Here is a 14,008-nt window from a genome sequence, read left to right as displayed (position 1 = left end):
GTATTATTATATTAATAAAGTTAATTATCTTTTAAAGTTATTATGTTATAAATAATTATTCAAAATAATATAAGTAAATAATTGTATAAAATATTTTAAATAATTAATATGTTAAAATCAAATTATTATTATTATTATTATTTGGCTAAAATGATGGAAGCAGACGCAATCATGCAAAAGCAATAATAATAGCTTGATAGAGGACTATAGCTTAATATACAATTTGGAATGGACTTGTCTTGCAAAGAAAACGACATGTTACGTCTTTGTTGGGCGATGTCGTTTCATACTTATTAGCCACAATCACAGTAACCACTTGCTCCGTGCCTCTCCAATTATCTCATTTAATTATGCTAATTGCGTACTAAGACTTAATTGCTATATTTTCTTGATAAATTATGTTCCTGATGAGACATCATATTAATTAGTAGAAATTTGGATTTAAGGAAAATTTTATATTTTATTTTTCTGAACTTTATCAAATAAAATAAATATTATTTTCGTATGAAATTGATAGTAGTTGAGAATTATTAAAAGATAAATATTTTTTTTAATTTTTAATTTTTTTCGTGAGACATAACATAGTTTAATCATCATTAAACTTCAGTCAGGCCCCTACCATAAAAAGAATGGATAGATCAATATTTGTTACCGGATAACAAACGATTGCTCGTGTGATGTGTCAGGTTGAATCTAATGTATGTGTCAATTAAAAATATCAAGTGTCAACTCTAAATAGTTGTAGGAATTAAAAATTTTCTTCATGCAACTCCAAAAAAATGAACTGCTACGACTCTAAAGGTTTTGTAAATGAGAGAGACAGAGTTGGAGAGCTAGAGAGAGAAGAAGGAGGAAAATAAGAAGAGAAGGGACAAAGAAGACACTGCAACAGAGCAGGTGGCTGGCGGCAAGCAGAAAAGGACAAAAGAGAGGAAGATAGGGTGCAAACAGTGGCTGTTGAGCTCTGGTTCAATGAGCTTGAGAGAGAGACAAGGGCGAGCTATTGTGGAAGGCTAGGTGAGCGCGAGAAGAAAAAGAAGAGGAGGAAGAGGGATCTACAGTGGTGGTGATTGCTAGTGGTGAAACAAAAGGAGAATAAGATGGTAGTTGTGAAGATGGCGTGATGGATAAAGAAAAAGAGAAAAAAAATGAGAAAAAATAAGGAAGAAAAGAGAGGATGGTTCAGCGATGATGGTGCGGCGGTGATAGTGGTAAAAGTAAAACCTCGATGACAATGGTGATAAAGATAATGGTGATTGGCCGAAGAAAAAAGAAAAGAAGAGGAGGAAGAAAAAGGAGAAGCAGGACGAGAGGAGGAGGGAAGGGGGCTCGCAGGCGGTGGTGGTTGTGGCGAACAGAGGATGGTGATCAAGAGAACTGATGATGGTTGATGAGGAGAGGGCTGCTACGTGTGAAGAAGAGATGAGATTAAGATGTGGACTGCACAAGTAAGAGATGAAGAGGAGGGTTTTTGTTTAATTTTTTTTTTTACGGGTTTTTAGTTCCTGTAATCATTTGGAGTTGTCATTTGTTATTGTTAATTGAGATATTAGATTTAATCCAAAATGTTAGAGAGACAACTGTTTATCATTATATAGCAGATGTCGATTTGTCTATTTTTCTTTATTGATGGGGTTTTGGCTAAAGTTTAAGAATGATTAAGGCGTGCTATGTCTCACAGAAAGAATATTAAAAATAAAAAAATATTTATTTTTTATTAAATGATAATTTAGTCAAATATATTAAATTATTTAATATAATTTTGGGTAAAGTACTAAATTGATTCCCTATGTTTGTGCGTAATTCTGTTTTGGTCCTTAAGGTTTAAAGTGTCCTATTTGAATCCAAAAAAATTTCATTGAATTTCAATATAATGTAGTCCCGCTGTGAGTTTAAAGTTAAATAATTAACGAAATGTCCTACATAACAGAAGTACAAAAACAAGGTTGATAATCTAGAAAATAAGTACAAGTTCTAGAGATAAAAAATCAACCGTGAATGCATCAATACATTTATTTATCATTCTTTTTAGTTCTATAGAAAATATTTTATTTAAATTGTAAGAAGAATGATAAATAAATATATTGATGCATCCACGGTTGATTTTGAGCCTCTGGAACTTATACTTGTTCTCTAAATTATCAACTTTGTTATTGTACTGGTACTGCTATTATATAGGACATTCCGTTAATTATTTAATTTTGACTTCATAGTGAGACTACATTAAAACTAAATAAATTTTTTTTGTATTTAAATAAGACACTTTAAATCTTAAAGACAAAAACAAAATTACTTCTAAATATAAGAGATCAATAATTGAATAATTTACTCCATAATTTTTAACTATTAATTTTATATAAAAATAATTGAATTTTACCATGTAAATATACTTTGGACTCGGTATTATGATTAGGCAACAAGAACATAACATGTGGCATGTTTTTGTTATTGGTCAAAATTAATTTCTGTTAAATAAAACATAGTTGAATTGAAAATGGTTAAACTAACTGAGGCAAACAATTTTTTAAATTAAAATAAAATATAATTAACAACAAAACACCCATCATCAATTTTAACTATTTTATGTTATATTAAAAAACGGTTGGTTTAATCATTTTCAATTATTTTTGATACTCAAAAAAATAAAAAAACATTACACCAATACATATATCCGTAGACCATTAGAAGCTGTATTGAGTTAACACAGTTCGCAATCATACATATATTATTAAAAAATAAAATTGAATGGAGTTGGAGGCTTGGAGCCCCTCATGAAGGTATAAATCCGTGGATGAGCCATATCTCACACGCTATTTCGTCCCCTCTTTATTTCAAAGGTCTCGAGTTTGAGTTTTACTAATTACAACTGAGAAAAAAAAATGGTAAGTATACGAAGAATATGTGAATGTGTATTGTGTACCTAAAATTAAAGGTTGTCCAATCTACCGACAAAAAAAAAAAAACAAATATTTATATTCTTCTTATTTATATTGCTAATTAATCAGTAATCACTTCTTATTTTCCTGACGAACTTCTAATAATAAGCCTGCTACTAATAATAAACTATACTGGACCATAAAGCAGTGTATCATAGACATTTATTCTACAAAATGTTAAGGGTAAAATATAACAAAAATGTTTGATAATCAAAGAAAATCAGCTAAAAATAGTCATAACTTGTCTTATTTAACATTTATTAATTATTATAATAATTAATTAATATTAAATAAGACAAATTCTAGCTTTTTTTTTGTCTACCTAACATTACCCTATAAAAGAATACATAGAAGGATAGATAAGTATTGAAATTGAATAAAAAAAATTAAAATTAAAATAAAAAATAAGTTAAAATTAAACATAAAAAAATTATTTGATTTTTTATTTAATTTTTTTATATAACAAAAAAAATCATTTAATCTAATTTATTCATATCATTGTTTAAAAATTTAAAAAAAAATTTTCAATTTTTTATCTATTTTTTTTTATGTAATATTTTTTATGTAATAAAAGAAACTCATTAAATCTCCTTACCAAATTCAAAAGTATTTTAGTACATTTTTAATCTCTCTACAATGACTAATAATTTAAGAGATATATATAATCTCGTATTAGATTAAAGTAAAAAAAAAAAAGAAAAACGCTAAATTTACTAATATAAAATTTAATTTACTAACTAAATAAATAAAATTAAATTTATAATATTTAAAAATATAAATTAATAACTATTAAATAATTATTGTGATAAGATTGAATAGGTGGATGTCTATTCTCAAGAGAGATTGAATTTAATGAAGGTTGAAAATGTTACCTTTTGTATGCCTATAAATAAGAGGCTAATCCTCATGCAATATACACACAAGCAATAAACAATTTCCTCTCTCTCTTTATGTTGTAATACTTATTCCTCTCTCTTTATATTTCTTTATCTTATATTTGTTACCTCTTCTTTATTTATTTATTTAGTTATTTTATAACACGTTATCAGCACGATGCTCTAACCAAATTTTAGGAAGACTCCAGGTAACAAATTTTTATTATGTCGAATCTTTTTCATCTTGAATATAATGCTTTTGATATATCTGGAAACAATTATTTATCATGGGTACTAGATGTTAAAATCCATCTTGATTCAATGGATCTTGAAGATACCATTAAGGCTGAAAATAATACATTCCAGAAGGATAAAGCCAAAGTTATGATTTTCCCTCGTCATCATCTTGAAGTATGATTGAAAAATGAATATCCCACATTAAAAGATCCTGTAGATCTGTGGAAAGACCTTGAAGAAAGGTACAATCATGTGATACTTCCTCAAGCCCGATATGTTAGAGAAAATTTTCTCGACCTTCCATGTCTCGAATGTGCTCCTGCAGCAGCAGTATCGAGAAAAAGAAATTAAAAATATTCTGAGTTAATTTCTTGCCTACTTGTTGCTGATCGCAACAATGAGTTACTTTTGAGAAATCATGAAGCGCGCCCAGTTGGCGCCGCCCTATTTCCTGAAGCAAATGCGGCAAATTATAACCCCAGAAGAGGCAAATGGCAAGATTTTGATAACAAGAAAAATTATGGAAGGAAAATAAATTATGTTCACAAGAAAGGATCTCACCAGAAGTGGGATAAAGAAATGAACAATGGGCAAAATAGATTAATTGAGGATAAATGCTTCCGTTGTGGTGGAAAGGGCCATTGGTCACGTACCTGTCGTACCCCAAGGCACCTAATTGATCTTTAAAGAAAGGAAATAAATTTTGTTTCAAATGATGAAAATTCTACCACTCATTATGATGTATCTAATTTCTTTAAGGATTCTAAAGGAAATATTGGCTATTTGATCAATGATGGAATAGTTTGATATATGTATGTGTTTGTTAAGTATTCATGTGAATAATTTTATTGTGTATGTACTTCTACTCATTTTATTATTATTATCATTTGTGTTTGAAGAAAAATGGTAAGGACATATTCTGAAGATATTTGCCTTGCGGATAGTGCAAGTTCGCACAGTATTCTTAAAAGTGATATATATTTTACCCATCTTGTGCCAAAAGAAGAGTATGTTAATACTATTATTGGCTCGGGCAATGTGATAGAAGGCTCCGGAAGAGCTATAATTTTGTTTCCCGGAGGAACAAAATTTATAATAAATAATGCACTATTATCTACGAAGTCTCTAAGAAACTTGTTGAGTTTCAAAGATATTCGCCGAAATGGATATCATATTGAGACAATGAATGAGGAAAATCATGAGTATTTATGTATTACAACTCATGATTTAAATAAAAAGATTATATTAGAAAAGTTACCCTCACTTTCATCTGGATTGTATTATACCAAGATTAGTGCAATTGAATCACATGCCATTGTAAACCAGAAGTTTACTAGCCCAAATGAATTCATAACTTGGCATGATAGATTGGGTCATCCGGGAACAACCATGATGAGGAGAATTATTGAAAACTCTCATGGACATTCACTAAAGAACCAGAAGATTCTTAAATCTAGTGAATTTTGTTGTGCTGCATGTTCTCAAGGGAAGTTAATTTTAAGGCCATCACCAGTAAAGATTGGATTTGGGTCCCCTGAATTCCTAGAAAGGATTCAAGGTGATATATGTGGACCTATTCATCCACCATGTGGATCTTTTAGATATTTTATGGTCCTAATAGACGCATCTTCGAGATGGTCACATGTGTGCTTATTATCTTCTTGCAACCTGGCGTTTGCGAGATTACTAGCTCAAATTATTCGATTAAAAGCACAATTTTCAGAAAATCCAATCAAAGCAATCCGTCTTGATAATGCTGGTGAATTTACTTCCCAAACTTTTGATGCTTATTGTATGGTTAATGGAATAAGTGTTGAACATCCAGTAGCTTATGTTCACACACAAAATGGGTTAGCAAAATCACTTATTAAACGCCTCCAATTAATTGCTAGACCCTTACTTATGAGAACAAATCTCCCAACCTCGGTTTGGGGGCATGCTATTTCACATGCTGCAACACTTATTCGTTTGAGGCCAACGAGTTACCATCAGTTCTCTCCTATGCAATTAGCTTTTGGCCAGCAGCCAAATGTCTCCCATTTAAGAATATTTTGGTGTGCGATATATGTTCCCATTGCACCACCTAATCGTACCAAAATGGGACTCCAAAAAAAATTGGGGATATATGTTGGATATGATTCTCCCTCTATAGTGAGGTATCTTGAGATACAAACGGGAGATGTATTTAAAGCCCGGTTTGCGGATTGTCATTTTGATGAATCAAAATTTCCAACATTAGGGGGAGAGAATAAGCTTCCTGAAAAGGAACTTAATTGGAATGCATCATCGTTGATGCATTTAGATCCTCGATCAGGGCAATGTGAACTAGAAGTTCAAAAGATTATACATTTGCAAAGAATAGCAAATTAATTGTCTTATGCATTTTCCGATACAAAGAGGATAACTAAATCTTATATACCAGCGGAAAATGCCCCAATTCGAATTGATGTCCCAGTAGGACAAGTAGCCACTGAAGCAAATTCACGCCAGAAGCGTGGCAGGGCGGAAAATGCCCCAATTCGAATTGATGTCCCAGTAGGATAAATAGCCACTGAAGCAAATACACGCCAGAAGCGTGGCAGGCCTGTCGGTTCCAAAGATAAAAATCCTCGAAAGAGAAAAGAGGTAAATATTCCTGTTGAAAAAGACATTGTAAAGACACCTGCAGTTGTCCAAAATTCAGATATAACGCCAAAAGACGTTCAGGTACCTGAAAATTGTGAAAATGACAAGATCTCGATAAATTATATCTTTACAGGAGAGAAATGGGACCGAAATAAGATAATTGTCAATGAAATATTTGCATATAATGTGGCATTGAATATCATGCATGAATGTAAGGATCTTGAGCCAAGATCAGTTGAAGAATGTCGACAAAGAAATTATTGGCCAAAATGGAAAGAAGCCATGAAGGCTGAATTAGACTCACTTGCAAAACGTGAAGTCTTTGGACCTGTAGTCCGTACACCAGAAGATGTAAAACCTGTTGGATATCGGTGGGTATTTGTGAGAAAACGAAATGAGAAAAATGAAGTTGTGCGCTATAAAGCCCGACTTGTGGCACAAGGTTTTTCACAAAGGCCCGGTATAGATTATGAAGAAACGTATTCCCCTGTAGTGGATGCAATAACATTGCGTTATTTGGTCAGTTTATGTGCATATCATAAACTGCATATGCATTTAATGGATGTGGTAACAGCCTATTTATACGGCTCATTAGATCGGGATATCTATATGAAAGTCCCTGAAGGACTAAAGATATCTAAACCATCCAATGAATATTCACAGGGGTTATACTCAGTTAAATTGTAAAGATCTTTATACGGTTTAAAGCAATCTGAACGAATGTGGTATAATCGTCTTACTGAGTATCTGGCCAAAAATGGATTCAAAAATGATGATATTTGTCCACGTGTTTTCATAAAGAAATCTGCATCTGGATTCATTATAATTGTTGTGTACGTTGATGATTTAAATATCATTGGAACTCCTGAAGAGATTCCAACAATTATAAAAACTCTAAAGGAAGAGTTTGAGATGAAAGATCTTGGAAGGACTAAATTTTGTCTCGGCCTGCAGATTGAGCATACAAAAAATGGAATTTTTATTCATCAAGCGACATACACAGAGAAGATCTTGAAAAGATTTTATATGGATAAGTCACATCCATTAAGTACCCCAATGATTGTAAGATCTTTAGATGTGGAAAAGGATCAATTCCGTCCTAAAGAAGAGAATGAAGATATCCTTGGTCCTGAAGTACCATATCTTAGTGCCATTGGAGCGCTAATGTATCTTGCCAATAATATGCGACCTGACATATCATTCGCAGTGAATTTACTAGCAAGATATAGTTCCTCTCCAACCAGAAGACATTGGAGTGAAATCAAACAGATCTTTCGATATCTTCATGGAACGGTTGATATGGGATTGTTTTATCCCTATGGATCCAAGTCACAATTAGTTGGCTATGCAGATGTTGGATATTTGTCTGATCCACATAAAAGGAGATCTCAAACAGGATACCTATTCACGTATGGTGGTACAGCTATATCATGGAGGTCCACGAAACAGACGATAGCAGCAACCTCCTCTAATCATGCTGAAATACTAGCGATACATGAAGCTAGTCGCGAGTGTTTTTGGCTGAGGAGTGTGATCCAATATATTCTGTCTTCATATGGACTGATTGATCAGAAGATAGCTCCAACTGTCCTGTTTGAAGATAATACAGCATGTATTGCTCAACTTAAAGGCGGATATATCAAAGGTGATAGAACAAAGCATATTTCTCCCAAATTCTTCTTCACTCATGATCTTCAAAATCAAGGGACAATTGATGTCCAACAGATCCGCTAAAGTGATAATCTGGCAGATTTATTCACAAAGTCACTCCCAAAATCTTCTTTTGAAAGATTGGTACATCAGATTGGGATGCGCCGTTTTCGAGATATAAAATAATGTCGGCAAGAGGGGGAGACTGTACTCTTTTTTCCTTGGTCAGGTTTTTTTTCCCATTGGGTTTTTCTTGACAAGGTTTTTAATGAGGCAATCCCATCACAAAGGATATTGTACTCTTTTTCTTTCACTAAAGTTTTTTCCCATTGGGTTTTTTTAGTAAGGTTTTAACGAGGCATAATCCTAAATGGACATCCAAGGAGGAGTGTTGTGATAAGATTGAATAGGTGGATGTCCATTCTCAAGAGAGATTGAATTTAATAAAGGTTGAAAATGTTACCTTTTGTATGCCTATAAATAAGAGGCTAATTCTCATGCAATATACACACAAGCAATAAACAATTCCCTCTCTCTCTCTTTATGTTGCAATACTTATTCCTCTCTCTTTATATTTCTTTATCTTATATTTGTTACCTCTTATTTATTTATTTATTTAGTTATTTTATAACAATAATAACTTTTTTTGTGGTAAAAAATGTTGGAACTTGGAAGCACTTACCAAAGTCATACTTCTGCTCTTAATATGCATAAAACATATGATCATTATAATTAGGAAGCGAAGGGTGGTTGTCTCATGGCTGTATAACAGTATAAGACAAATGTGAGTTTTTTCTCCCCTTTTCAGTTCACTATGGAAAAATCTAACACTTCTAGAGGAATCAACTTCTTCACCTTAGGTATATTCTTATAAATGGGGCCAAAATATTAAGCCATTAATTCAATGCTAAAAGTTGTTGTCTCCTCAGGGTTTATTTTTAATTTTTAGTATATACCAAATTATATATCAATATCAGAATGTCTTACACGGATATATGGGCAATTTTTTTTTTAGAATGTATTTTATACTTGATAAACAAAAGGTTTGAAAAATGCTAATTTTTTGAAAGGTTATGTGACCCTCCAAATCATTTTTGCTAAATATAACAACAAAACCGTAGATAGACATGGATCAAATGGCGCTTTTGCGCCCTGTCATGAATCAAATTAAATGTTTTTTTTTTGTTTTTTGGACCTTACATTGGAAGTCATATTTTTGGTCAGGATTGAAGGTCATTTGAAGGGTTTATATCCGCGAGTGAAATGGGCTTAACGGGTTGTACAAAAATCAAGCATACAAGTGGAGAGTCCACCCAGACCAAAAAACAAAAGGGGGGCAGTCATCCACACTCAAACTAAGGGTGACAAACGGTCTTGAATTGCATGACCAAAAAAAAAAAAAAAAAAAGTCCTGAATTCCTTTTCCGCTCGGCCTAACGGTGGGCTGACTGACCGGCGGGTCAACTCCGCCAAATCTTTTTATTTTTTTATAAACCATTAAATATTAAATAATATATATAATTTTATAATTATTTTAATAAATTTATAATTTCTAAAGATATAAAAAAATTATAATTTCTTAACTCATAAATATTAAAGTTTTTATAATTATAAATATGTAATAAATATAATTTTAAACCAAAATTTTTAAAACAAAATAATAAAATTATTATTGTCCAAAACAAAACAAACATTGTCAAAAACATATAATTAAACATCTTTAAGTTTATAATCAATCAAACATAAAATATAATCCAAAATATAACTTAGATCAGTTTCATCCTCTTATAGATTAATAACGTCATAGAAATTTATAAAAAAAAGAGTAAATACCCTTTCCGGCCCCTGAGCATTTTAAATTGGAACATGTCGCACCTTTATCATCCAGAAACCTCAACCAGGTCCTCAACCATCAACATTAGTGGACGTATCGACCCCTGTGACCGGTTGCCAACAGGTTGCCTGGATGACGTGTCAGGTGGAGGCTGAGTTGTCAAATGCAGGTGCCACGTGTCACTAGAAGTTGTTGTAGGGACTAAAAACCCCCTCCTTGCCCAAACTGTTCTCAACCCACCGGCAACACCCTCCACTCACCACCCCTCCCCAGCACTCCTCCACCACCGCCACCGCCGCCACCACTACAACCGCCTCACAACCTTCGCAACTCATGCGAGTCCTCCACCTCTTCTTCTTCCTCCACAACCTCCCAAAGCTTCATCCAATGGAGGTTCTCTCTCCCGACAACACCTTCCACCACCACTACCACTACTCCTCCGCCACAACAACCACCACCAACGCCACCACCGCTTCTACTTCCCAACAATTTTGAAGAACTCTTTCACCTCTTCGAGCTTCAACTCACTACCACCGCCTCACAACCTTCGCAACTCATGCAAGTCCTCCACCTCTCCCGACAACACCTTCCACCACCACCACCACTACTCCTTCGCCACAACAACCACCACCAACGCCACCACCGCTTCTACTTCCCAACAATCTCGAAGAACTCTTTCACCTCTCCGAGCTTCAATTCACAACCGGCTCCGAATCCGACCGCGCCGTAACTATCGACCTTCTAGAACGTTCTCTTGTCCCAAACCCTCCTCAACAGCACATATGAACACCTTACCCTAGCACATACGATGCCGTTTCAGTTGCAGGGAGGGTGGAAGACTCGCATGAGTTGCGAAGGTTGTGAGGCGGTAGTAGTGAGTTGAAGCTCGGAGAGGTGAAAGAGTTCTTCGAGATTGTTGGAAAGTAGAAGCGGTGGTGGCGTTGGTGGTGGTTGTTGTGGCAGAGGAGTAGTGGTAGTGGTGGTGGAAGGTGTTGTCGGGGAGAGGTGGAGGACTTGTATAAGTTGCGAAGGTTGTGAGGCGGTGGTAGTGAGTTAAAGCTCGGAGAGGTGAAAGAGTTCTTCAAAATTGTTGGGAAGTAGAAGCAGTGGTGGCGTTGGTGGTGGTTGTTGTGGCGGAGGAGTAGTGGTAGTGGTGGTGGAAGGTGTTATCGGGAGAGAGAACCTCCATTGGGTGAAGCTTTGGGAGGTTGTGGTGGAAGAAGAAGAGGTGGAGGACTCGCATGAGTTACGAAGGTTGTGAGGCGGTTGTAATGGTGGCGGCGGTGGCGGTGATGGAGGAGTGCTGGGGAGGGGGTGGTGAGTGGAGGGTGTTGCCGATGGGGCTGAGAACAGTTTGGGCAGGGAGGGGTTTTTAGTCCCTGCAACAACTTCTAGTGACACGTGGCACCTGCATTTGACAACTCAGCCTCCACCTGACACATCATCCGGGCAACCTGTTGGCAACCAGTCATAGGGGTCGATACGTCCACTAATGTTGATGGTTGAGGACCTGGTTGAGGTTTCTAGATGATAAAGGTGCGACATGTCCCAACTTAAAATGCTCAGGGGTCGAAAAGGGTATTTACCCTAAAAAAAAAAAGGTCTTGACAAAAAAATGCCAGACTCATCGGAAAAGTCCATCCTATTCCGCCAAAATCTGCTAAAGCCCATAAACGGTGCAAGTTAGACGGACTTTTTAAGTTTGGTGGTTTCAAATTTCTAGTTTAACCCATCTTTTTTGGCAGATTACGCGAATCAACGCGATAAATTTCAACCCATTTATCATTCCTACCTACATATTATAAAGTTTTAGTTAAGTGGCTAAACACGTCTTACATCTGAATTCGAATATGATTAAGTAATGATAAAATCCTTAAATGTATGTGAGTGTATGTGGTATGTGTAAGTGTGTGATGCTCTGCCAAAAAGAAAAAAAAAATTAATGTAATTTGGTGCCTAAAATCATTGAACTTCTAAATACACCGGTTTAATAATGAATGTAGTTTTACAAAATATTGCTATCTATAAAATTAATTAATTAAATAATTTTAATTTAAAAACACTAATATTTCAAAAATTATTGTGCATACAATTAATTACATATTATCACATCAATAAATATAACTACTTTTCACCATCAATAAATAAATAATGCTATTATAAAAAAAATTTATCCACACTATAGGTTAAAATTTTGAAGAGACTCAAATAAGCTTATGAATTATAACCGGAAAATATTGGTCATCATGTAGTATTTTTTTTATAGGGTAAATATAAGAGAAAAAGAAAGAAAAACGAATATGATAGTGTTGGACTAACCGCGGGGAGGAATTAAGTGAGAGAATATAAGATGAGAAGATATCACATCCAACTCAAAACCTTAAGATATTAAGTTAATGAGTCTCTCATTTTATAAACTCCTCACTCTTTCTTACTTTTTTTATGTATGACTAATTTCAACACTCCTCAACACTAACATATAGATGTTAATCATATAGAGAATGAAAACACTAAATCCAAATTATTATTATCATCATCAGTAACAATGTAATGAGCATTATCCTTTGAAATATGAAGAGGATGAGAAATTGTAAGAAAAATAGAAAACTTCATATAGAAAACATATAATCCAATAGAACTTACAAGCAAGAGGGCCCTTAGCTTATTTTGAATCCACTCAACAACTAACGAATCTTATATATTTTTTTTATGCCAAACTCAACATTAATTACATTAATTATTACATGCACATACACTAGTGAAACATGGTATAATATATAGTTACCCTCTTTTGAAGGAAGCAATATTTGATGTTGTTCTGAGCTTCTTCCTAGAACTCTGAATGAACTCAGAAAAATGGTGATCTTTCTGGTTTTCCATCTTCTTATTAGCCTCATGATTTGATGATAATGCGGATCCAGCAGCATTATTATTGTTATTAGTGTGCTCAGCTCCGTTAATTCCGTTCCTAACACGATCAATGAACTCTTTGAAAGCACCATTAAGATCGAGTGTCTCTTGTTGAATCTTCATTACTCCTTTGTTGTTGTTGTTGTTTGTTGATGAAGCAGGTTGGTTCTTCCCTGCTGCTGCTACTTGCTTTGGAGGTTCAACAACAACCTTGTTATGATTATTATTAGAGTAATCATAGTTGATGGGGATTAATGAACCTTGTTGATCTCCTCTTCCTCCTTCTTTGTTCATCTTTCTACTATTATTTGCATGTTTTTTTGTGATTGTGATGGAGTTTGGTGCTGATGAACGGTGGTTGTGTTGATGCTTATTATTCTGATTATTGTTGAGGCGATGATGAATGGCTCTGAAAGCAGGGTAGCTTGAAAGTGCTTCCCTGATTTTGCTACATATGGTGCTAGTGCTTGATTTGGTGTTGTTCTTTTCCATGGAAGAATAAGAAGAAGAAGAAGAAGTATGCAATGATTTTTTTGTGTGTGGATATTGGAAGAGGTTGAGGTGTTATTTTATAGCACAGTTTTATAGATTTTATTAAAGGGCTAAGTATAGAAAGAATAATACTCATCTTTTGAATCAACTCTACAAAAATAAAAATAATCAAATCCACTACATGATAGGAGATTATATATTCATTCCGTTTAGAAAAATTATAGGTAGATAATGAAAATACTAAACAATGTGAACAATAGATATATCGGATGTTTATTTCACTAGGTGTACGGATGGTTATTCTAATATTAAACTTTAGGTGGGTAATTTAAAAGTATAGTGTATTTTTATTTGATTGGTGGTTGTTCATGTTATTCAAAAAAGTCATTGATTACTTAACATACCCCTTTTGTTTATTAATGAACAAACATATCATACTTTAAATAGTT

At 34.0% G+C, this 14,008-nt stretch overlaps 1 protein-coding gene across 1 annotated transcript; it reads right to left on the bottom strand.

The window, feature by feature from the left end:
* Window positions 1–12,747: 12,747 nt before the first annotated feature.
* Window positions 12,748–13,635, bottom strand: LOC107647894 (uncharacterized). Its single transcript, XM_016351943.3, has one exon. It carries the CDS (start codon window positions 13,557–13,559, stop codon window positions 12,939–12,941), a length of 621 nt encoding a protein of 206 aa, XP_016207429.1. The 5' UTR covers window positions 13,560–13,635; the 3' UTR covers window positions 12,748–12,938.
* Window positions 13,636–14,008: the final 373 nt, after the last annotated feature.

The sequence above is a fragment of the Arachis ipaensis genome, chromosome B6, assembly GCF_059453495.1.
Source record: "Arachis ipaensis isolate K30076 ecotype BB chromosome B6, ASM5945349v1, whole genome shotgun sequence".
NCBI classification, from domain to species: Eukaryota; Viridiplantae; Streptophyta; class Magnoliopsida; order Fabales; family Fabaceae; genus Arachis; species Arachis ipaensis.
This window is presented reverse-complemented; position numbering and strand designations above follow the sequence as displayed.

What these genes read in the sequence shown, in the direction of transcription:
- LOC107647894 (XM_016351943.3), bottom strand. Translation starts at nt 13,559, where the DNA reads ATGGAAAAGAACAACACCAAATCAAGCACTAGCACCATATGTAGCAAA.